The following is a 25,674-nucleotide window of genomic DNA, read 5'->3' as shown; positions in this document are numbered from 1 at the left end:
ATGGTTGGGCCCTATTTCAAGGCAAGTTGTGTGCGGCTCTGACACTGTACCTGATTCCTGACTTGCATCATCTCTGCTACTCCACTCGTGGCCAGTCGAAAGCCAAAGACGTGAAATGATACGGTGTCTTTATGGTGGGCGTCACAGTTTCAGGGTAACTGCACCTGTATTTCCCCCTCCATGGTTCCTTGAGGGTACCCTCTTAAAGGTTTCCAGCTTCCAGCCATCACCTCTCCTAGGCAGAGACCCATGTAGCACTCCCTTCTGACCAGGGTTTTTAAGGCTGCACATCTCTGTGATTTATACTGTCATATCCACAACAAGCGAGACTGCCTAAAAGACCAGCGCCTGCATTTTGCCTGCTCTCCGAGGGCTCTGACTAGTATATGATCAGCAGTTACAAGTTACAATACAGCTCCTTCTTAGCAATTACCTTTATTCTTAAGGAGAAAGCATTACAGAGGAAATGTATTAAAACAATAAAAGAAACTATACACATGCTAAAAAGCTTATCAGAGGTCACCCCAACTCCAAGCTAAAGGTTTTGGAAGGTTTTAGCCCTTCAAAACCCACAACTGGGTTTTCCCCATGATTACAAGTTAATTTGTCTTAGAACCAGAATGCTGGTCTTGAGTCAGTTTAAACTTGGGTTCTTTATCCAAAAGTCCTTTCTTTGTATGTTGGTCTCTGGAGAATCCAGTTTGAATCAGAATATGTGAGCATCCCCAGGAGGTGGTACCTGTCTGGAGGTATTATACCCTGAGTGGTTTGCTTTAATCTTTCCCTGCTGTTTTCACTTCCTGGAGAGATCTGTAATGGGAGAACCTTACCTGTGATATTATATAAAAGCCACTGGGCTGTTGTGATTTTTTTCTTCAGATGTTTTATACAGACAAGCCAGGTATCTTCCATCCAGGAGAAGAATGACAGTACATATAATGGAAGGCACAAAAGCCTTAAGAGAAGCTACAAAACAGTGACTACAGTGACCTTGACAGAAATATGACATTCTGGATGAGGAGCAGTGGTAACCCTCCCTCTGTGGCATTCATACAGTGCCGGGTCCACAGTGATACATAACCCATTCATACACTTAATACAATATGGTCTCCAAAAGATATTGCAGGAAGTTGTCCTATCTGTCACAATGGGGACAGGATGAGATCCATTAGATCAGTTTCTACTGACGACCTAAGACATGATTAAAATCTTGGCCAGCAGAGGTTAAAAGGCTAGTGCACAAACCCGTTAAGCTGCTTCATGAACAAGGGACGTGAATTCCAATTCTATATATCTATGTACAAAAAGTGTGGGTGAAGGTTTTCCATAGTTATAATCTCTGAAAGTGGCCACAAGCGTGGATTCATCTAGCTACGTGTTTGGGAAGATAGCCTCCGTCTATTGATTAGTGACATTTTCTTATGATTTAAACAAGTTGAAACTATTTTTTAAACCCTTCTTTCCCTGCAGCGTGGTTGTATGGAGCATAGCTAAGAGAGATCCCATCTGCGGCAGCCCTGCTTCAGCCCGTAGTGCTGGAAATGCTACTGTCCTGGCATTCTCCAACTGCAGAGACGAGGTGTTCGTTAGTGCTGGAAAGTAAGTCTTGTCTAGCCAACAGTAGAGAACTGTTGAGGGGGGAAAACCCACAAAGCTATTTCTTCTGCAAAGACTGTTTACCTAGATGGAAGGAAAGTTAAGCAATGTGGAGTGTTAACGTTTTTTCCTATTACTGTCAAGGGGCCTATGAATATCCATCAGCTTGTCCCTTACAGGCATTTCTGCTTGTTCCTCACAAAGTGTTTTCAAAGCAGTGCACAGGGAACTGATGCATGCAGTTCCGTTACTGATGGCAGGGGTTTGTATTCAGCACTCTCCATGCAGCAGTTAAAATATTTGCTTCCTAATGTTTACCCAAGAAGAGCAGTTGATAAATGGCTCTGAACAATGGCATGTTAATGCAGGAGCAGTGACAGCTCAGAGATTGCTGGATTTTTTTCTTTACTGGATATCACAGCCAGTGAGGGTATCACCCCGTACGGTATAAGAGAGCCCTTTGATGCAAAACAGTCATGTTTCCACATTTAAATATAGTATTACTTGTATATGGCTTGCTTTTCAAAGATGCTGGAGATCTGCATCTGCCATTGAAATCAATAGGAATTGTGGGTGCTTCTGAAAATGATGGCAATGGCACTCCAAGTGTGCTGACAGAACATAGGAAAGAGAGGGTCCCTGCTTGAAGCTCTCTCAGCCTAGATTTAGACACAGCGCTGCAAGTGATAACCAACGAAGGCAGACTGAGGAGGTTACGGATTTGCTTGTCAGTCTATCCACACATCTTGTTGGTGCTGATGGGTTTTTCAATTAGAAATTAGAGTTGGGTTTTTAAAATGTAGTGAGCACTAAATGCTCAGGGAACAAAGCATGCGTGATGAGGCGGAAATAGTACAGGAGTGGAGTGACATGAAGGGACTTGAGAATAGTGGTCAGATGAGGGGTAGGGAAGGGAAGAGGTGCGAAGAAGCTGCAATTCCTTTTCAATGGCACTGTGCTGTTTTATCATTGTAAATACTTCCAGCTCTGGTTCTACAGCCCCAGCCGGCTCTCTGGTTATACTATTCACTAGGAGGTCGAAACAGAGAAGTAAACTGCTCACTGTGACATATCCCTAGGCCCTTGTGCTCTCTGCTTGTTACAGTGCCTTGGTGGTAGAACAATTCTCATTGACATCCTCATTCTTTCTTCACTTATGTAGTGGTCCTATGATCTGATCATAAGATAGTAGTAGATTCATAGACTCCTAGGCCAGAAGGGTCCACTGTGATCATCTGGTCTGACCTACTGTATAATGCAGGCCATAGAACTCCCTGCCCCCCAAATTCCTAGAGCAATATCTTTTAAAAAAACATCCAGTCTTGATTTAAAAATTGCTAGTGATGACGAATCCACTACAACCCTTGGTAAATTGTTCCAATCGTTAATTACCTTCCCTATTAAAAATGTACACTTTATTTCCAGTCTGTATTTGTCTAGCTTCTACTTCCAGCCATTGAATTGTGCTCTACTGGCTTGAAAGCCCATTGTCAAATATTGGTTCCCCATGTAGATTCTTATAGACTGTAATCCCATCATCCCTTAACCTTCTCTTTGTTAGGCTAAATCGATTGAGTTCCTGGAATCTGTCACTGTAAAGCAGGTTTTCTAGTCCTTTAATCATTCTCATGGCTCTTCTCTGAACCTGCTCCAATTTATCCACCACCTTTTCGATTTGTGGACACTAGAATAGGAGACAGTACTCTAGCACCAGTTGCACTAGTGCCAAACACAGAGATAAAATAACTTCTCCGCTTCTACTTGAGAGTTCCCTGTTTATGCATCCCAGGATCACAATAGCTCTTTTGGCCACAGCATAGCACTGCAAGCTCCTGTTCATCTGATTATCCACTACCCTGCCCAAATCTTTTTCGGACTCCCTGCTTCCCTATAAGTATGGCCTCCATTCTTTGTTCTTAGGTGTATATGTAACCCACACACCTTCTGGGTGTGGTGTTCTGTCCCATCTAGTGACACTGAGGCCACTTAGCAAGATAAAATGAGTCTGCTGTACAGCCTTAGCTAACAGCCAGTTGGCTTTTAGCTCATGCTGTAGAGGCTTATGCACTGAGGTCCCAGGTTCGATCCTGCTCACTGACGACCGGGGTCTGTCACCGTTACATATCCATTTACATGTAACCGTTGTGACAGGGTCAGGCCAGGTGGCTACAGGAGAGTGATTTTTTTTTTTTTGAACTCATGGAAAATTTACGAAAACATTATCAGAAGCAGCAACTCTTGATTACCGAAGTTCATTCTGATGTTCTAGATTGCTCGGTGTAAGTGACCTATCCTCCTTTTTATTTACCACTCCTGCAATTTTTGTGTCATTTAAGTTTTCTTCCAGGTCATTGATAAAAATGTTAAATAGTGTAGGACCAGAAACCAATTCCTGTGGGATCCCAGTGGAAACAGACTTGCTTGATGATGGTTCCCCGTAGAAGGAATGATGCTGGAGTCCTGTGCAAAAATAGTGTGTTCACATGTAATTAAAGACCATAATGCATCAGCACAAAAGGACTGAATTAAGGTTCATGGGTGTCTTTCATTCTGGCATTTCCTAACTTTTGAGTGCTTGAGTTTTCAATTTGAATGTTCTTTTAATGTAGTTTTTTATGGGTAATAAATAATATGGTGGCTCCTGTGTTGCTAGTGAAGTTACAGTACTAGAAAATAGTCTTGGATGCCGTGGACAGTCCCTTTCCTATTCTTCTCCAAAATAACCTGAGCCATCAGGGCCACACAGTGCATGTGTCTCTGAGTAATGGCAGGTGTCTAGGTCATTACATGTTCCCTAAGAGCATAGTTTATACTTCTACCAGATAACTTCTATTGCACCACTTACACCCATGTTGACTTATCAAGAACTAACCTTATAAAAAGGACAGGTTCCTTTTTTGCCTCTCTAAAATTGTACTTTTTTCCTTTCTATATTAAGAAGATTAGGGATCCCAGACAGAACATACTAAATGTCCTTTTTGAACACTGCTGTATTAGAAGGTTTCCGAGACTCCTGCATATATAAAATTGATTATGGTGTGTGTTCTTTTGCTACAGTGGGACTATTCGAGTATGGGAACTAGATCTACCAAATCGAAAAATCCGGCCAACAGAATGTCAAACAGGGCAGCTGAAAAGAGTAATCACATGTATTATGGTAAGTATTCTTCTGTGGAAACTATATAGCTAAGCAGACTTATGGGTGATCTAGACCATTTGTAATAATGTAGCAAGCTCTATCCTGTTGCATTTTTTCTCTTGGGAATCACTTTTCTGCTTATGAATGTTAACAAGATTTAGTTAGGAAAATGTCTTAACTTTCAACAGAGCTCTGGAACATTCTGTGTGTGTTTGAACATAAACTTTACCCACATCATCCCAAATAAAATCTGGGCAATATGCTGAAGTGAAGCCACTCAGACACCACAATCATGGGCATTGAATAAATGTCTAGACAGATGACCTGATCCTGATCTCCTTATTTAAACCTTCCCTCAGATGGCAGAAGATGATAGTTACTTCTATGTTGGCACTTCCAGTGGTGATATCCTGAAACTGTATATGAAAAGCAAACTAATGAGTGATTATGGACCTGTGAAGGAGAAGTTCAGCCTGGTGAGTGGCATCCCTCTGGGGCTTTTTCTAAGTAACTTTTGCTAACCCCAACTTCTCATGTAGCTTTTCTCCTGCCTCCCATGCTCCTCCTCTCTTTGTTAGTAACTGACATGGGGACATTTTCCCCTCCTTCTAAGAGAACCTCTGTCATAAACATACAGCTAAGGGTAGAATAAAATCCCTCCTTTACCTGTAAGGGGTTAAGAAGCTCAAATAACCTGGTTGGCACTTGACCAAAAGGACCAATAAGGAAAGCAGATACTTTCAAAGGGGGAGGGGGGGGGAGGTTTTGTTTGTGCTCTCTTTGTTGTTCTCTCTCAGGACAGAGAGAGGGACCAGGCAGGAAAAAAACATCTCCTAAAACCCTACCTGAAATAAGCATCTAAGATTATAAAAATTGTAAATAAAGGCAAGCAAATTAGTTAGATTATCTTTTGTTTTAGCTTGTGAATATTCCCTTTAATAGGAGGGAGGTTTATTCCTGTTTTTTGTAACTTTGAAGTTGCGCCTAGAGCGGGGGACTCTGTTTTAAATCTTTTTCTCACCCTGTAAAATTACCTTCCATCTTGATTTTACAGAAGTGCTTCTTTTACTTTTTTTCTTTATAATATAGTTCTTCTTTTAAGAACCTGATTGATTTTCAGTGTCCTAAAAATAAAGGGTCTGGTCTGTACTTTTATTAAAGGCAATTGGTTGGTATATTATTCTCAAGCCTCCCCAGGAAAAGGGGTGAAGAGGCTTGGGGGGATATTTTGGGGAAATAGGAACTTCAAGTGGTTCTTCTCCTGAATCTTTTTCTAAATCACTTGGTGGCAGCAATACTGTCCAAGGACAAGGAAAGGATTTGTGCCTTGGGGAAGTTTTTAACCTAAGCTGGTAGAAATAAGCTTAGGGGGTTTTTCATGCAGGTTCCCACATCTGTACCTCAGAGTTGGGAGGGAACCCTGACAACCTCCCTGAAGCCAATTCAGAAACTAATCCCAGTTCTGTGCCATTAGTTTCTTTTGAATGGTGTAATTGACGCAGAGCCTGAGTTCGCTGGCTCAGCTCTGTTCAGCTTCATCTGGCTCAGCATCTGCTGTCTCCCTGTGTATTCCAAAAGCTGGGTTTTATCCATAGCTCTTGTGCCGTCATGCAGATTCCCTTATCAATTTCAATACAAGATGAAGGTATTATAATGCTCTTGATTTTTGCCATTGCAGATTAAAAGCACCAAAGGAGTTTCATTTCACAAAGAAAGAAGAAGTCAGTTTTGGCAGATATTTCCTCCTCTGTGCTTAGCTCACAAGTACTTCCTTTAACCAAGGACTACAGTAATATTGGATAGGACCTAAGAAGTAGGGATAACCAGATTACATATAACAATTGCTGAATAGGTTGGATGTTGGGCAATGTTTGACATCTGAATTCAGCCAAATAATTGTCAGTGGGAGTGGGTCTTCAGCACACTTCCCCTGATATGATGTTAGCAGCAGCACTCTTCCTGTCCTGCTAACTGGCAAAATTGGGGGAAAGAGAGGAAAATAACTCTCCCACAAGCACGGTGTCCCCATCCTCACACCTCTCCTCTGGCCTAACAGGGAAAAGGAGAGACTATATCCCTTGGCCTCATCAGATAGAACAAGCACGTTCTTTTATCCACCCAGTTTCTAGCAACATCCCAGAAGTGGAGGTAAAAGACCACCTTTCTCTGCCCTCAGAAATCCGCTCCGGATTAGTGTGTGGTGGGAGGAGACTCCAGGGAGAATGGGGCGAAACTATTCTAGAGAAGAGTGCTGTAGAAAATGTCTATCAGTAAATGATGAAAAGGGAACAGAGGCTGGTTTAAATCTTCTCCACTCCCATTGCCAGGATGGGGCAGGACCCTGTTGGGGGTGGGCATGATGTAACAGGGCTAGTAGTGCTGCCTACTATTGAGGTTGCCCAACATTTCCCAGCATAAGACCCGGTTTTCAGTTACTTATAATTTGCCAAGCTTTAAAACCATTTGGGCTGAAATTTTCCATGCTGCATTTCATTTGCCTCACGTTGAATTTTTCTTTGGAAAATTTCAGCCAAACTGGTTCCGCTGTTTCCGAGAACAAAGCTGTGGGAAAATATCTTGTTTTGCCCAGCTTAAAATATTCTAGTGATCTTTTTTTGAAATGCTCTAGCGCCCCCATGCTATGGAGCAGGTACTTGAAATTTGGTAGGGGTGTGGCCTTTGTATCAGGGATTTGCCTTTTGCTGTTCCCATGAAAATCTGCCGAAATTTGTCAAAGTTATAAGCCTTTGAAAAATCACACTTCACACATGCTTAGGAGAGACTTGCTAGATTTTAACAGCTAAAATCTTGGAAGATTCCACCCTCACTGAGCATGTTTGAGCTTCTCACAGCTCCCAGTGCTGACTGGAGTACACATGCACCGTTCCCACAGAGCAACTGAACATGCTCCAGCCCAGGACTACAGGGACTCCCGGGGACTTTCCATATAATGGCTGCCCCCTGTTTCTGCAGGCTGGGTTGGGCTGGACATTGGACCTGAGAGCAGGAGCCTGGCTCTTCTGTGCTGTCAGTGTACTTGGGGGCACTGTAAACGATGCGCCACCACGCACAGTGCTGTCTAGTGGTCAAGCAGGGGTTTCTGGCTCCCCCCTCCTGCACTGGGCCTTTGAATAACCAAGGTCTGCTCCCATAGGCCTCTCATCTTAGGTGAAGGCCCCTGGTGTTGTGCTATCTGCTGGGTGAGGGTAGGGGAGCCCAGGTCCACCCACTCCACCGAGCTCCAGTCCAAGGCCCAACGGTGGGTGACTATAATCGATCTCTTGGGGTATCGGACCACTTCCTACCCCAGCCCCCACTGATTGTCCCAGGGTAAAGCCCTTCTCTTGAGTCTCTGACCTGCACACCTAGTCACTGTGCTCTTTTGTAGGTTCTCCTCTGGCCTGTGTAGTGCGACCGCAGGCAAGGTGCCTCTGGGGCAATACTTCGACTCTTAGAGCTCAGGGACACCATCTGCTCTCTTCCACTGCCTGCCTCCTTCGGAGCTGCTCTTCTCCCTTTCTAAAGCCCTGCCTGCAGCTTGCGCAGGCCCTATAGGTGCGGCTGCCTGGGCCCAGAGTTGCACTTTAAGCCCTTGCTCTCCGGTGTGGGGTTTGTAAATCTCACCATAGGCAGGAACATCCTTTTTGTTCTGTGTTTGGAAAGCATCTAGCACCATGGTCCATGACTAGGGCTCCTAGGAACTCTGATAATACAGATAATAATAATAATTAATAATAGATGACCTCTATTAATAATAGAGGGGATGAGGCAGAAGGTGCCAGGCTTGGGGGAAATGGGCAGAAGAGTGTGTGACCACTAGAGAACACTCTTTTTCAAAGCTTGGAATGGAACCCAAGATTCCTGAGTATCACTACTCCTCTGCTGTCAACAAATATCCATGAAACCAACTGGCAAAGTGCATGTCTCATCCCACTATAGTGCTGGTCCACATAGAGGATGAGAACCTACTACTGCTATCAATTACTGCTAAAGCAATCACTCACTTCAGCAGCTGTAAGTGCTCAGAACTTCTGCAAATCAGACCCCTGGATTTCAAGTAAGGACCCAGAAAATGGTGAACACACAATCAGTGACCACCTCTGTAAAGTTTGGTTTAAGAGACTTACCCAGCATGACATCGGGACTCCATGGCAGGCACAGGAACAGAATTCATTTCCGCTGGGCAGCATTCAAGTGCCTTAAACATGAAACCATCCTTTATCTTCCTGCAGCCTCCTGTCTCATTCGTTACATGACTTCCAAGTTCTGCAACAAATGAGGCAAGGGTCCTACAGACAACAGCCTGGTTTACTACACACCCTTATTAATCCCCAGAACAGGTCAATCCTGTGCAAAACATAGCTGGGCGGGGGATTTATGCTAAACATGAACACTCTGGCTAGTACAGTTGTTCTTGGATTCTCTTTATTCATAGCTATAAGACTCCTTATTGCTTCTCAATGTATGCCCAGAGGAGAGTGTAATATCGAAGGAATTCAAGCTATTCCTTAAATCTCTCTTGCAGAAATCTGAATGTATTTCTCTGTTGTGTCAGAATCCCTGAAATTCAGCAAGCAGCAAGAGAGGATATGCAGATGACAGTATTATCTGCACTGCTGCTCTGGGTGCAGAGGCAGTGCTGTCCCTGAAGGAAGCAAACCTTGTAGTTAAAGAGAAAATGCGTGAGCAGCAGGGACGGTAACAAAAATCCAACAGCAAACTGGTGGAGGAAGCTATTAGGGGTACATTTTCCAAACTCTGCCTGAGCTGCTTCTGCAGAATAGGTGTGTACAGCTGCTACATGCACAAACTCTGCATTTGCTTGTGCAGAATTGGAAGTTACATGCACAGAACCTGCATATTTTGTGACCACAATTTGTTTGCCAAGAGGTAACAGTTGCATTCTTTATGTGCAGTTCAGGTTTATTAGGTCTCCGTTTTGGTGTCTGAAAGACAAAGTTGTTTAGTATTGTGTCTAGTAGGATGATAAAAGTAGTTATGGACAGGTGGCTAGGCAATGCATTGCCTTGTGGTGATTCAAGTTCTGATCCTGAATTCTCTGGAACAATACACTTAGTCCATTTAGCTCAAGAAGCAATGGCCTGTATTTTTGGAGCTGTAGAAGCAGAGTTCTGGGACCTGGTTCTAAAAGCGTGCTATGGAAAGGCAACTGCTTCTCCATAGTAAAGGTTGCAGTTAGAGTTCTCCGGTAAAGCTGAGCTTGACACCACCTTATAACAGCCCCCTCCTCAAAAAATAATGTGAGAAAAGTCCTCAGGCCTTGGCTTTTGTAGGGTTAAGTCTCACTGACAGCTAGGTTATCTCTTGAATAAATTAAGTACTCTTTGCAATTATGATACATAAATGCCTTCTTTTCTAAATATGAGCTAAGTTACTAATATTGCTTTATATCCCTCTATCTTTATATCTTTATAGCTACCTTTATATCCCTCTATCTGCCCAATATGGACTATAGGTAGATTTTACACTGGCTCATGTAAAATTTAAAGGTCAGAAACAGTAAAATGTTTCAGAAATTATTATTTTAATTTTAGACTTGCCTCTCTGGCTTTGAAACTGTCAGACAAAAGAGCTCCAATGGGGAGAGAATGTAGACTATAGTCTGTGATGGGTGTTTTTGACTTTTTTTATCATTTTCCTATGTGAGTTCATTGAAGAGCATAGTGATTGTCTGGTTTCACTCACATAGTTGGTGGTGAATTTAGTGCACTGGATGAGGGACACCATGTGTTGTGATAGGCATTTGTAGGATCCATGAATCTTGAAAAGTGTGTTGTAGGGGGTATTGATCATTGTAGCAGCGGAGATATGTCTGCAGATTTTGCTTCTGTTGTTCTGGCAGAGTCTGGTGCTGCTTTGATTTGAGTTGGTGTGTTCTCGTCTGTGGGGAGTTTGTTTCTGATGATGAGCTTGGAGAGGCTGGAGGATTGTTTGAAGGCCAGAAGTGGGGTTCAGGAAAGATTTCAGGGTGGGGTCGTTGAGCATAGGTTGTCGTTATTTGATGATACCCCGTATGGGTTCCAGTGTGGGGTGGTAGGTGACAATTAGGTATTTGCAGTAAGGGAGGGGGTGTTATTTCTGTATTGAAGCAGGTTCTCTTGGGGTATTTGAGTGGCCCATTCCATGATGTGATCTACTTCTCTGGTGGAGTGTCCTTGTTTGGTAAAGACGATTAATGAGTTACTCTACCTTGAATGGTCCCTTACAATGCCTGCTAACTACTTATGCCAAACAATCTGTTCCACCTGGCACTTTGCTGTGACGCTAGGAATAGCTTCCCCAGACCTGAAGAAGAGCTCTGTGTGGCTTGAAAGCTTGTCCCTCTCACCAACAGAAGTTGGTCCAATAAAAGACATTGCCTTACTCACTTGTCTCTCACATATCCTGGGACCAACACGACTACAACTACACTACTAATTAGGTAGGCAGTGTAAGGATAATCAGGTTCTTCATTGTTCATCTCTTGGTATTTAAGTGCTTGGGTTTTATAAGCTATGATAGTAAAGTGCATTGCTTTCACTTGGCAACTTTTTTGAAACCAAGCTTTTCTGTATGGCTTTTTTTTTTTTTTTTAAAGGGTTTTCTGTAAAGACAGTAAATTCTGGACCTGTAAACACTACAAAAATTTTTATTCATATTTGTTTGAGGAATTGCAAGCTGGTTGCTCAGGTGTAAAGTGGGATGGGTGACTTGCAAGTACCTTTCTCGAAATTCCTGGAGTGTTTACATTGTTGAAAATCTGTAAACAACTTGAAGGTGAAGAGCAGGCATTCACAGTACAGCAAAGAGGCCTGGAAGAGATGAGAATGGGACAAGGGAGAAAGTATCCTTATGGGGAAATAGGCATGCTTGAGTTGGTTTGAGATTTGTCTCTGTAATTACTGTACTTCAAGACAACAGTTTCTTAGGAGACTGTGTTTCATCTGCAAATGACAGGATATAAAACAGTATTAATTGCATCATTAATATGAATTGCTTGGTGTTGTGAATTACAAGTGTAGATTATAAAACTGTTGGTTTACTTGCGGTAGTTCAAAGAACAGTCTTGACAGGAAAGAAGTCCGTTTACAAAAGCAAGGTTGAAATCAGACTGATGATGACACATCTAACCCTGTGTGTTCTGACCAGTTGAAGACCCGTGATTTTCAGTTTGTGATACCTGTTTCAATCCCAAATTAGGAAAATTAAACAGGATACCTAGAAAAATTAAAGCAGTATTGGGAGTGCCATAAAAACACAAATTTATTAGCAGGTAGTTGAGAGCTGTAATTATGTAAATTTTCTATCGTTTGTTTGATTTGTAATTCCACCACTTTCCATAATCCTAAACCCATTGGGTGTTTGAAATGGGAGGACTGTTACAGAAAAACACTGCAAAGTAATAGATCAAAAGCAAAGTTGATGGGTATCTGATAGCAGGACTCATAAAGAGCTGCTGACACCTCATAGAAAACTTGAAAAAACATTCTGTTTAGAACAGTTCTATTTCTAGATCATATTTTCTGGGTTTGTTTTCTTTGGTCTCGTCATTTTCCTAACGCTAGTTAAATGAAAACAGGCTTCCTTCCTACTGTTTTTCTGTACTAGATGATAAAAACATCCCCTGTGTATGACATAATTTCCCACAATTACTCATGATGTCAGAGAATCATGATGTCAAGAGAGGGATAAATTAGTGGAGCAGATGGAAATAAAAAGAGGAAAAAATGCAAAGAGGATAAAAATAGAAAAATGTAAATAGCAGCGAAGACCCTTTTTCATGCAGATATGCTTAATAGTTTTGTTTTCTGAACAGATAAGTAATACAGCTAATCTGACATGCAGCAACCTCTATAGAGAATATTTTTAAAAAATATTCCATGAAACATAAGCAAGACTTTAAAATTAATACAGTTGATTCCACTCAATTAGACAACTGGACCAAAGCAGTCTTCCCAAACTCAACCTACTTTATGAATTGTACTATCATTCAGTCCATACTGTGTGGATGCTGTTAAAGTTCCCCTCCTGGACCTGAACAGTTCAAATATGCTTTCTGTTTTCCTCTCTGGCTTGGCCTCCCCTCGTAACTCCCACAGAACCTTAATCATTTCCACTCAAAGGACCTGCAAACTTGCTGTCTGTGGCCATACTGCCCTGAATGTGTCTGATCTTGGAAGCTAATCGGGGTTGGGCCTGATTAATATGTATAGAGGAGCTGGTCTGGGAATACCAGTACTGTAGGCTCAGACACAATAAATTATACAATCCTGCCAAACTCACGTGTTCAAAAACCATGGGATTGGCTTAAAGATTAGACCGTTTTAAAAAATGTTGGGTTCTTTTTATTTGCCTTCTGGGTTTTGACCTTTGAGAGTTCACATTTTCATGCGGTTTTCCCACAACGGCGAGTGTTAGAAAAGTACAGGTTTTTAAAATGAAAGTTGAGGTTCTCACGTAATCCCAAGGAGCTGGGGCTTTGAGGAAAAACACCAAATATTGTAAATATTGGTAATATCATAAGGGTTGGCAGATACATGCTCTGTGCTAAGTGATTCAGTGAAACACTGTAGAGGAGAGAAGGCAGGGGGAGATGGGAGGATATTGGCATTAACTGGTTTCTGCGGTAAGCTTCCAGAAACATGGTTGCACAAAACACAGCCACAGTAATACCACTTATAGGAGCTCTGAGTTGAAGTGATCCTAACTGACACATGCACTACATCCCTGTATGCAACAGTCAGAGACATGCATAAGGAAAAGCAGCGAGTGAGAGGGTAAAGAGGGCTTTGGGAACTAAACTGAATCCTATAAGTGAGAATGACAGGAATTGTAAGAGCTGAAGATACTGCAGTATGGGCACTGTCCTGTTGGAGCTGGCAGATACCAGCCCACAATGGAGTTGTCCGCTCTCTTAGTGGAATGGAGATGACATGCTGGGAGCACACTTTTTGCTTAGCAATAGAACTTAGTTCACAGTCCAGATTTTTGACAGCAAGAAAATGACCTCATTTAATAATGAGCCAGATCCTGACATCTTCACTCAGTTTTTACTCCCTCTTTACTGAGGTGAAAACTCTCACTAAAATTAGTGGGGATTTGCTGAGGATGGACATCAGGATTTGGACCAATACTAGTATTTTTCCTCTCTACAGCACCTTATTTCAGAGGATCTTGGAGATCTTTAGACATTAATAAACTCAGCGTCACAGCAGCCCAGATTACTCGCATTTGACAAGCAGGAAAACTGAGGCACAGAGAGCTGGTCTGCCTTCTCTATGGACATACAGTAAAATCTGTGCCAGAGCTGGATACAGAACTGATTTCTTGACTCCCAGTCTGGTGCTTTCGCCAGTAGACAATGCTTCCTTTCTCTGACAGAGCAGTAGGTTCTTCTGTTGTCCTACCCCGTGTTAGCAGGTGTCGGACCCCTCTATTGAAATGCTGACTGCTTCCAGAGGGCTCTCAGTGATAGGAAGAGCTTGTTAACCCCACCATCAATAAAGGGAGGTGGGAGTGGTCCTCTGGAGCCATAGGGTCTGGGACAGAGAGGCCGTGCAGAAAACCCGAAGCAGAGCTTTGGGGGAGAAAGCTTAGGCTGAGTTACCCTGTGTTGCTTCAACGCCAATAAAAGAATCATCCATGGAAGGATGCATGTATTCTGTGCTAGAATGGTTATCCATGGGTGTGCACGCTCAATCCTAGTCCCTTTGTATAGGATTAATGCTGTCATTACTTTCTTGCTCTTTTTTAAAGTTTGTACATTAGCTGTTCATATACCTTTAGCTGATAAACGTTGTCTCCCTTTTCATTTTGGAAGGACCGCTTTTTAGCAGCGGAGTGGGGCAATTCTAATAAAGCAGCTCATGAGCAACATACGCGCCACCGCAGGGAGCATGACAAAGACTCTCTCTGATCTCTTCTGCATGGCAGCACCAGTAAAGCAGCTCTGCTTCCATACAATAGTGTGTTAATCCTGTTTTCTCATAGGGAGTCACAGCTTTGCTTTTGCTGAAGACAGGAGATTTAGTAGTCAGCACCGGAGGAGGGATTGTAGCTCTCTGTAAAGGATCAAACTACAAACTGATCAAGTGAGTTTGTAGATCAAAGCAGCAGGAGGGTGAGTGGTATTTCCACAGAGTGGCAACATAATGGGGCAGTAGTATTCGCTTTGCACGGCACACACTAACTTCCAGTGCTGAGGGTTTTTTAGTAAATGAATAAGAGAGAAATCTCAATGTATCAGTTTTCCAAACACAAGTAGACACTGTCAAAATGGACAGCATTTATCTTGCAGAATGAAATAGTGACTGGTTGAAACATGATGAATGTTTTTATTGATTTATTTAGAAAACTTTGTGCCAATGATTGTTATTCATTTTAAATGACCACATTTAGTTCTAAAGGCTTTGGGTCAGTTCCTAAACTGATCCAAAATTGACATAGCTCCATTAAGTCAATGAAATTACATCAATTTCACCAGCTGGAGGTCTGCACCCTTGAAATCTTTTTTTTTTTTAAAAAAAAAAGAAGAGAAGTGGTTGAAGGCGGATGTTGGATGCCACTAGCTGTGTAGACAAGTGTATCAAAACTGTGTGCCTAAGTACTTTCAAAGCATTCCAGTGTGCATGGAAAACAGAGCTACGGGCAGTTTCCCACAAGCAACCTAGGTGTGCCCTTTTGATAACGTAGTCATATGTGATTTAAACTATGCCCCAAACATTGAATTCAAAATTGCCTAGAATACTCCTTGGGGTTATGCTAATTAAGTGCACCTCTAATAAGAGAGAAAACAAAGGCGTGTTTACACAATACCCCTGGTCGAACAGAGTGAGTGTGTGTGTGTGTATGTTTTCTCAATTCCTGGCAAATTTGGGATTGTTTACATGTGGAAGCTATTGTGAAATAAACTAGTCTGTGAATGTAAAGTGGAATAGGTATTCCGCACTAATTCCCCATGTGGATGTTCTTATTCTACACTGAGTGCTTCTGTGTGCGTTAGCTTAAATCCACTTCCAAAGGTATGTTAAGTGCAGAATAAGGGGATCCACACAGACGGCTAATGCAGAATATTCTGCCATAGCTATTACAGTTATTTTCCCATGTAGACAATCCCTAAAATACCAAGGATCGCATGAAGTGCAAACAAAGATGGCTGAGAATGGCATGTTGGACTTGACAATGTTTCTGCCTGTTGATATCATGACCAATGTGGCACATGGGTGGGAGGAAGGTATACCAGCAGAAGCCAAACAAAAACAAGGTGGGGAGGAGAGAGAGGCAAGAAAAATCAAGGTCCACATCAGTGCAAATTTCTGCTTTGTCTTAACAGGAAAATTCAAGTCCAAGGTGGCGTCACTTCCCTCACCCTCAGAGGTCAAGGTCACCAGTTCTTTGTAGGAACAGAAGAGTCCCAGATTTATCGCCTTAACTACAATGAGTTTAAAGAGGAGCTCATTGCCACCTGTCATAATGAGGCCATCCACGACATCATTTTTCCATCGTTAGTATGACTGGAAGGGAGCATTTTTGTTCTTGAAAAAGATGGGGTGGGGGAGCAAGCTGTCGATTTGATGAAGATATCTGTACAGCACCTTCTATGCAGAAGGTTCCCAAAGCCACACTGATTTACATATAAGAAACTGTTCCTCCACCACTGAAATGCAGCCCCATCTGGTGTGGTAGTCAGTAGCAGTTCAGCTTGGGGAAGTGAAAAATAAGTTCTCCAACTGAATCTACATGGAGAATTTTAAGTAGGCAGACTGTAATTATGCAAATTCCAATTTGCATAAACACTGATGTTAACACCCCTGCTCTTGGGAAAAGTGCTAGGAAATCCCTGGGCCATTCAGGCCCCGATTAATGTGAAACTTGAAATTTCATGTGTCTTCCAATGTTTCTTGCATTTACTGAGTTGAATGGGGTCTATACTTGCAGACATGGCTGCATTCCTGCTCTCTGATCCAGTGCCTAGAACAGGTTTCAGAGGGTTAGCCGTGTTAGTCTGTATCAGTAAAAACAATGAGTCCTTGTGGCACCTTCAAGAGTAACAAATATATTTGGGCATAAGCTTATGTGAGCTATAACCTACTTCATGCCTAGAACGTCATCTAATATTGACTAGCACTGTTGTCAGAACAGACTCTTTGGGTCTATCAACATCACTTGTAATTGTGTGTTTAACAATATGGCATGTTATATTAAATTCAGGACTCATGATGCATGGTGCTAACTTCACAGATGTGCCTTCTGTTCACATTCATCTCATGAACAGACAGGAAAATTCCTCTTTGCTGTGAATATTAGGATCATGACATTTCATAAAAGTGATAGCTCAGTCACTCGCTCTGCAAATGGAGGGTGGCATTTGATCCAGAGGGAGGTTTTGAGTTTTGGCATGCTGCTGTTGTGACATAAAGTGCCAAGTCCTATTGAGTTACAGCAAAACGTGTAGCATATAAAACAGAAATGCAAAAAGCCCTCCAACCCCTCACTTTACACCAGTGTACAGACCTGCACATCCAGGGCCATTCCTAGCCATTTTGGTGCCCTACGCAGCCCCCCAGGCCTCTGCGGGGAGGGGGGCAGGAGCAGGCTTGGGGGGCAGGGGAGAAACCACCCCCCAGCACTCACTGGCAGAGCGGAGCAGCTTGGGGCTGGGTCGTTCCACTTCCTGCCGCCTGGTGATTGCAGAGCGAGCCTGACCCCACACTCACAGGGCAGCGGGAAGTGGAGTGACCCAGCCGCAACCCACTCCGCTCTGCTCCCCTAGCTCCCAGCCTTGGGATTTGGGGGCAGGGCGGAACCACCCCCCAACACTCACCGGCGTCGCGGCTGGGAGCCAGGGGAGCGGAGAGGGCTGGGGCCGGGTCGCTCTTACCACCGCCGGTGAGTGCAGGCCCAACCCCTGCTGCAACCCTCAGCGGAATGGGGGCAGGCCTGGAGCTGGGTTGCTCCATTTACTGTCCTCAGGGGAAGGGTTGGACTGGGGCGGAGCAGGGGCAAGGGCCATGGGGAAGAGGTGGAGAAGGGGCTGGAGCAGCATGCAGCTGTGTAGGACACCAGGAAATTTGGGGCTCCTGGTGCCCTACACAGCTGCATACTTTGCATATGGGTAGGGATGGTCCTGTGCACATCTCTAGCTTAATGGGTAAATCGTTTAGCACTTTGCAGTAATCTGATGCACTCCCTTGACTAACACATTGTGTGAAGAAGACATTCAGATGAGTGGGGTTTAGAGATCATGGTAGGACTCTATTACTACCTATACTTTGAAAATTACTTCTCTGTTATCTCCTTTTGAACAGTGCATCTCCCAGGCTTTGAAACCCAGACTTAAACTTGATTCTCTGGCCTGGCTTATTCCAAAATACTTCAACTGCTAATGTTATCCTGTTTTATAAAGCATCCAAGGATGCCTGGCTTGAAAGGAGTTCTACTTTGATGTGTCACTGTTTGTTTTCTCTGTCCTTCTGGTTCTTCTTGCTGGGTGTTGATGGGGATGTTGAACAAAAGGCATGTGATTGTGTCTCCGGCTGGCCTGGCCCCTTTAAGGGGAGTATGGTCCAGCCCATCTGTGGGTAATGGTCAGGCCTAATGAAGGAGCTGGCCCCTCTAAAGGTCAGCAGGGAAGCTCAGTGGTAAGGAAGTGAGGGAAAGCTGTTAGAGGCCTGGAAAGGCTCTGGCAGGAGCCCTAGGTGGGCTGAGGAGAAGGGAAGGCTCCCACGAGGGTTCCCTAGAAGAGAGATGAGAACACAGGTGAAAGGCTGATTGAGAGTCCTTGAGTACACTGTAGCGAGCCCCGCTGGGTAAAAGACTTTCTGTTTGTTTTGAGACTATGGTATAAACCTGTCTGAAGCTCAGGTGGGACAGAGAATGTTCTATATCCAGTAACTGTGACAGAGAAATAAAATGAAATAAAAAGGCAAAGTTGAGAAGAGAGAGGGCTGGACTGTAGCTTTGACTGGGAAGGAGTGGGTCAGCAGCCAAGAGGGGGTGCTAGGGAGACAGTGACTCCTGACAGATTGTTTTCTAGATCTCACTCTACATCATCTCTGTGCGATGCACTGTTTGCTTATTTTTGTACATAACTAACATCCCACCTTATTGCATATGCACTTAATCTCATCACCAAAAATTGGGGTGCTTTAAAATAAGTGTTGCTTTCTTTTGAAAAGCCACTTGCTTGTTTTAAAGCATCTTACCCCTTTGTTTTGGTGATCTGGATATCCCTCTCTACCCAGACGAGGGTGACTGCCACCAGCATGGGCATGAGAACTCTTGTGACTTGCCCTCACTGAGGTGGAGACCAGTTCCCTTCCCTATCCCAAGAGTGTCTATAAACATTAGGATCCAGCGGACTCTCAAATGTAACTTCTCCCTCTTTTGGAATATCATGAGGCTTCTGACCGCACATCAGGTAGAAGGAAAAATGTGTAAATTCTTAAACACAACTAAAATCTTTTATACATTATTTTTGCTTTCCAGATAAATTGATCGGGTTTTATTCTGTGAACCTAAAAATGTGAAGGCTCGTGCCTCATTGTGAGATACACTTCAGCAGACTTTTGCAGCCTTGTCTAATTCTCCCAACAGTGTTCCTGGTCCATTAAGGGGGCTAAGAAATGCATCCTGACAACAAGGAGCCTGTCACTGGCACCTGATGTTAGTCCTGGGGAATCAACAAACCTTTCTTTTATCCAGCCCTCTTAATTTGGAAGCACTCATATTCTAATGTTTCTTATAGTATCTATGTAGCCAAATTTATCGTAAAGCTTAGGGCTGCAAATTTACACACACGCAACCCAGGAAATTAACCTGTCAGTTCTTGTATCAATCTTCTCTGCACTGTACCTATTGAGGTATACATTTAATACCCTAACTAATGAAACTGTATTATATGCAAAATGTAAGTTGCTGTTGACAGAGAAATGTAACTTTTTCATTTCCAGACATTTGGTGCCCAAATGCACAATCTAAAAGTTGTGTTGCGGTAATACAAGGCAGATCTTCCTCTAGTGTTATTGGTCATAGCTTCGTTGACTTCAGTGACCATTTACATCTGCCAATGGTCTATGTATTTGATTTTCCATTTCCTCTTTGTTTGTTTAGGTTTTTTGGGAGAGAAAAAGGAAAACCTCCAGCTGCAGCATTTTAGAGCTGCAAAAGTGTGTTTTATGCACGCTGTGGATCTAAAATTCGACCATTCTGTAGATATTCAACATACGTAGCTATGACACTACCTGATTGTATTGTGCAAGGAATACTTAACAAAAAAAACTCTTGCCAGAGCAAACCCCACTGTTTTTTCTATTAGGGCTGGCTGTGCACAACATCTGAAGTTTCATCCTTTTTTAGTATATGTGGGCCAAAAAAAGTGATCATTCTATTTTAAAGCAAAAAGCTTTGAAATACGACTGTGGGGCTTACTTCCCATAAAATCATCTTTGAGGGGAGAGCAGGCTTGGAAAGTTTCATCCCAAAAGCAGAAAGTTAGGAGTGAAAAATGACAATGGTCCTTCCGCCTTAACTATGGTGTCCCCTACTGGAAAGGCTGTAGTTGAACATTAGTAACATCAGATAGCGAAGCAATGCCGGGGGAGTTAAGATTTAATGAGGAAACTGTTCCCCAACACTGGCCTTCAGTAGCTTGCTTCTCTGCCTTCCCCAGGGGAACCTCTGACTTGTTTGCCACCTGCTCCAAGAATGACATCCGAGTGTGGCACACCCCAGAAAACAAGGAGCTCTTACGAATCACGATCCCCAATATGACCTGCCATGCCATAGACTTCATGAGAGACGGCAAGAGCATTATTTCAGGTAAAGATTGGGAAGCTCTGTGTTTAGATTCAGCCTCAAATTGCTGCCCGCTTTTAAGGAAGTAGGCTCTAATAGAATGGGGGGGGGACCAAAGCCTGGAATTGTTTCAACTAATTGCAGTGACTAAAAGGTTTCTCTTTATGGTCAGCCAAGTAAACCCTGCTCCACAGCTGCCAAACCCCAGGCAACATGGTGTGCGAGGAGGGCAGGATTTGGGGAGCATACATAGAGGGTGTGAACTCCGGCACAGGTTAGCGTCAAGGTTCCTGGAGTTCCCATCACACTGTCGTGGGTTGAGGCTGAGGTGGGGTAAGGGTGTGGTGCACCTTTACGTATATTCCCTAGCCAGTGCCTTCTGCTGCATGGTAGCAGTGGAGCTACAGGAGTCCCCCTATTGAGAGTGATCGTGCTCCCCTCCATCATCACCAAAACCTTCTTCCCTAGGTAGAGGGAGTGAAATCTTCCCCTGCGGACTGGGACTATGGCTCTGTGTTCATATACTTGGCAGTGGGTTTGCTGGTAGCTAATAGGGGCATCAGTGTGAAGGAGGTTGTGGTTTTTGTGGAGTTTCTTTTTTGTTTGTTTTTTAAAGAAGGGGGGTTTGGGGAGGGGCACAGGGAAGAGAACAATAATATAAAGAAAGTGACCTTCTGGGTGATCTGTTTCCATATTGCATCAGCGTGGAATGATGGGAAAATCCGTGCCTTCACACCAGAGACTGGCCGACTCATGTATGTGATTGACCATGCCCATAGCATGGGCGTGACAGCCATCGCTGCAACAAGTGACTGTAAAAGGATCATCAGTGGAGGAGGTGAAGGGCAGGTAATATGTGCCTAAAATCTCTCACGGCTGACTTGTGCTGTTGCCGTTCTAACTAGTAACCACCTAGGCAGAACCTGAGCATCATTTTTGCTTGGCTCACTTAAGCACAAGGCTCAGTTACAAAATGTTAGTGTCTGCTGTAAGTAAATCTTCCCACTTGCTCATAGTGTGACATGGAGCCGTACCTTCTGATTACTCCTGGCATGCCAGGCGTAGTAAATCCTTCCAATGCTGAACATGCCTCTTAATCCCATTTGTCAGTCAAAAGAATAGGTATAGTCTGATTTGTAATAGAAGAGATTATTTGTAGAGGTATATTTTCACAATAGGAATATTGTCTGGTATTCTGAAAGCAGCAGAAGTCAAGGTTATAAATATAATCTATTATTGGCTCTGCAACCTAGACTGGCAACAAGAGTGACCAAAGTTGTGTTAGAAGGAAAATTGGTACTCAAGACAGGACCAGATCCTGCATCCTTTTAGCTGTACATTTGAGGCTAAATTAATCTGTTGTGGCTCCATGAGTGGTGAACTTGACTTTCAATCGACATTTTAATTCTGTTAAGGCCAAATCCTTGTAAAAATGAGGTAGACCAGAGTTTAGCCATAGACCTCAATGGGAGTGGGATTTGGTCCTGAGTTCAGGGATCTGTATTTCTGCCCTCACTCATCCCCAGAGAAATGGAAGCAATGCATGAAATGCAGCATCTCACTCAGCTCCATGCGCTGGAGATGCCATCAAATGCTTCAGGAGAAACCCCGAGCTCAGGAATCCCTTTTGGTTCAACTTTAGCTCAGTAAGGAGCATGCATTACGAAGGTGTTTGTGGCTGCTTTGCAGGTGAGGGTGTGGGAAATTGGTCAGAATACTCGCAAACTGGAGGAAGTTCTGAAGGAGCACATATCCGCTGTATCTTGCATCAAGATTAAGAAGAACAACCGGGAGTGTGTCACAGCCAGCATCGATGGAACGTGCATCATTTGGGATATTGTGTAAGGAGATCATTCCTCCTCAGCAGTACAGCACTTCTCAGCTACGCCAAGGCTCTGACCTTGCTAGGTTTTGGGTATCGGGTGTGCTTGTAAAGCTCTCGGCAGAGCCACCCCACACACAGGGTGCCCTGGGCAGCCAAAGTTCCCCTGAGCATGGGGTCCAGAAATGAAAGATTTTGCCACTATGATACCAGTCCCTGCTTTAAAAGGCCTTTTGTGAGGTAACCAAGGAGGCGCAGTTGGGAGAACAGACAGCATGGATAGCCTGTGGGAGGGTGTTCCCCTGGCAAATGAGTTCCACATTATCTGTACCTCATGAAACCCTATCCGCAGACCAGTATGTGGTGGAGTGTTACCTGCGGGAGATGCCTCACACCCACAGTAGGTAAAGCTGTCTTAGGAAGAGAGAGATGAGTTTTGATAAGCTCTTGCTCAGGCTGCTTTGGGGGTATTTTTCAGACGTTTTATGAGGAATCAGATGATCCTGGCCAACACCTTGTTCCAGTGTGTGTGTTACCATCCGGAGGAGTTCCAGATAATCACCAGTGGAACAGACAGAAAGGTAGGCACAACTGCACGAAGTCATCTTGAAGTAGCTCAGAACCTCAGGGGACAGGACAGCAAGTCTTGTCACTGTCAGGGATTTCAGCTTCCAATCAGATCATGCCAGGCCCTTATCAAGCCAGTGTGGGCTTTCCCATGATAGAAAGGTGTAACAAAGCGGGACTGTTCTTAATGTTTCCTCTGAATATTGTGGGGGTGCCTCAGTTTCCCCTAGGCAGTTCTTAAGTATCTAGGGGGTGGGATAAGGGTATGATCATTGCAGAGCCCTAGAGGGCAGGTGTGTGCAGGGGTCTGGACACAGAGAATGGCCAACACCCTGTTTCCTGGCAACTGGTGGCCTGGCCCTTCACCCCTGCAAGGTGAGAGCTAAAAAGTTGGAGAACAAAGGAATCAGGTGACCTCCTGGCCCGGGAAAGGGACAAAGCCCAGAGGAGGAGGGGCTGGAGAGAGTTTCAGTTGGAGGCTGGCTGCGGACATGGAGTGAAGTGCAGACGTGGTTGTCTGGCTCACTGCCCCCCAAAATGGACCCGGCTGAGGGGTCCTGTTCTTTGTACCTACAAGCTCTGTTTTAGACCATGTTCCTGTTGTCTAATAAACCTCTGTTTTACTGGCTGGCTGAGAGTCATGTCTGAGTGCAGAGTTGGGGTGCAGGACCCTCTGGCTTCCCCAGGACCCCGCCTGGGCGGACTCGCTGTGGAAAGCTCACGGAGGGGCAGAGGATGCTGAATGCTCTCAGGTCAGACCCAGGAAGGTGGAAGTTGTGTGTCCTGAAGACAGTCTGCTCATTGAAAGGAGACTTCCCCAAAGTCCCGACTGGCTTCGTAGGGAGCAGTTCCAGAGCATCACCCGGGGACTCCGTGACAAAAGGCAGTTGTTATATGGGAGAGAATTGGGCACTTCAGTAACTTACAATTTAGGTTCACCACAGTCCAGGTTAACACTATCCTCCAGAAGCAGTGGAAATCTTCACACCGGTGCTGTACAAGTGATCTCTCATTTCTGATCTTGTTTCTAGATTGGATACTGGGAAATATTTGATGGTTCTGCAATCAGAAATTTGGAAGGCTCCCTGACTGGCTCCATTAATGGGATGGATATCACATCAGACGGGACTTACTTTGTTACAGGCAAGTAGGATGGCGGGGGTGGGGGGTGGGAAACAATGTAAAAGAACCCCCAGGAAGCAGAGGAAAAAATGTAAAGGACCTCAGAGGGATTAGGAAAGTGGGCAAGAAAGAACAAAATGAGATCCTGCAAATATGTCAAGAGGAAAAGAAAAGGAATCACTAAAGGGAAATACTTGGAAAGATACTATGGGCTTGATCCTGCAACACATTGAGCACCTTCAGCTCCCATTTAAATCATGGAATCTCCTTCCTTAGAAGTTTTTAAGGTCAGGCTTGACAAAGCCCTGGCTGGGATGATTTAATTGGGGATTGGTCCTGCTTTTGAGCAGGGGGTTGGACTAGATGACCTCCTGAGGTCCCTTCCAACCCTGATATTCTATGATTCTATGATTTGGAGATGAGGGCACTCAGCACTTCCCAGGATCAGGTCCTTAAAAACCAGTCTGTCATAGAGAAAGTATGGAGTTATTTTCAGCCCTGGTGAAACGCCATTGAATTCAGTGGAGTTGCACTAGGGATGAGTTTGATCCTTGGTCTTTCATGGCTTGTGGGAGCATCCGTTCTCCAGAAGCCTGGAAATCTCTCTGGTAATGTGGGAGTCCCTCTGGAGGGTTAAAAGTGGAGGATGACCCCCCGCTGGTTCTACAGCTGCCTGAATTAAGCACTGGTGCATTCATCCCTAGCCATTCTCACTCATCCTCTGAGCCTAACACTGGAGTGGCATGGGGGAGCCATGTGATTGGACAGGCATGTGGTGAAAGTTGCAGTTTATGTACTGGGACCATCTCCCTTAGGTTAACCTGTTAAATCAGCATTGAGAGGAAAATCTTGCTGAAGATTTGTAGTTTTGTTGGGTGGCTGTATCTCTGAATATAGCTTATCGGGTTCTGTCAGTGTAGGAGCCCATGCCAAGCACTGTGCTGGTCCCAGATACAGAGAGTCACTGGTTCTAGTGGGGAAAAAAGTCCTTTGCAACCACAATGCTCAGGACCTTGTATCGCACCCTTTTCCTATCTCAAAGCCAGGACATTCCTCTGCCTTTTCACCATGAACAAAAAGCGAGTGGCTCTTTCAGAAGCCCCACAGGCTCCATGTAACCATCTGTCCTCCCTTGTGTCCAATGCAGGTGGTGACGATCACCTAGTGAAGGTATGGGACTATAATGAGGGTGAGGTGACTCACGTCGGCATGGGTCACAGTGGCAGCATCACCCGACTCAGGATCTGCCCTGGGAATAAATACATTGTGAGCGTGAGCGCGGATGGTGCTATCCTGCGATGGAAATACCCACACTCCTCCTGATACCTGGCACAGAAGCTGCGAGGCCATATGCCACTTCTGAAAGCTTTGATCTTACAGCTGACACCGCTTAAAACGATGCAAACATTCCTACTAATAGAGGAGACATTGTTTTTGTATTCGCTAGTATGAAATAACCAGGCCCTTCAGAGATCCTTTCTGGTGTCCAATAAGACTGATGGGCCTGACTTTCACAGGTGCTGAGCACTTGCAGCTCCCATTGACTCCACTAAAGTGGGGGGGCTCCTTCTTGCTCTAAGTCAGGCCCAGGCAGTTCTATAAGTGCTTATGTTCTGTTGCTGTCTTCTGTCCA

At 44.2% G+C, this 25,674-nt stretch overlaps 1 protein-coding gene across 1 annotated transcript in view; it reads left to right on the top strand.

Moving 5' to 3' along the window:
* Positions 1-25,364, top strand: part of CFAP52 (cilia and flagella associated protein 52) — a 30,114-nt gene extending 4,750 nt beyond the window's left edge. The window contains exons 4-14 of the mRNA XM_077833781.1: positions 1,471-1,599; positions 4,654-4,753; positions 5,095-5,211; positions 14,726-14,826; positions 16,068-16,238; positions 20,406-20,554; positions 21,234-21,379; positions 22,220-22,371; positions 22,831-22,933; positions 23,951-24,062; positions 25,189-25,364. Of these exons, the coding sequence (XP_077689907.1) occupies positions 1,471-1,599; positions 4,654-4,753; positions 5,095-5,211; positions 14,726-14,826; positions 16,068-16,238; positions 20,406-20,554; positions 21,234-21,379; positions 22,220-22,371; positions 22,831-22,933; positions 23,951-24,062; positions 25,189-25,364 (1,456 nt within the window). The remainder of the gene's footprint in view (positions 1-1,470; positions 1,600-4,653; positions 4,754-5,094; positions 5,212-14,725; positions 14,827-16,067; positions 16,239-20,405; positions 20,555-21,233; positions 21,380-22,219; positions 22,372-22,830; positions 22,934-23,950; positions 24,063-25,188) is intronic.
* Positions 25,365-25,674: the final 310 nt, after the last annotated feature.

The sequence above is a fragment of the Eretmochelys imbricata genome, chromosome 14 (assembly GCF_965152235.1).
Source record: "Eretmochelys imbricata isolate rEreImb1 chromosome 14, rEreImb1.hap1, whole genome shotgun sequence".
Lineage (NCBI taxonomy): Eukaryota > Metazoa > Chordata > Testudines > Cheloniidae > Eretmochelys > Eretmochelys imbricata.
Note: the sequence above shows the minus strand (reverse complement) of the source record. Positions and strands in the feature narration are given on the sequence as shown.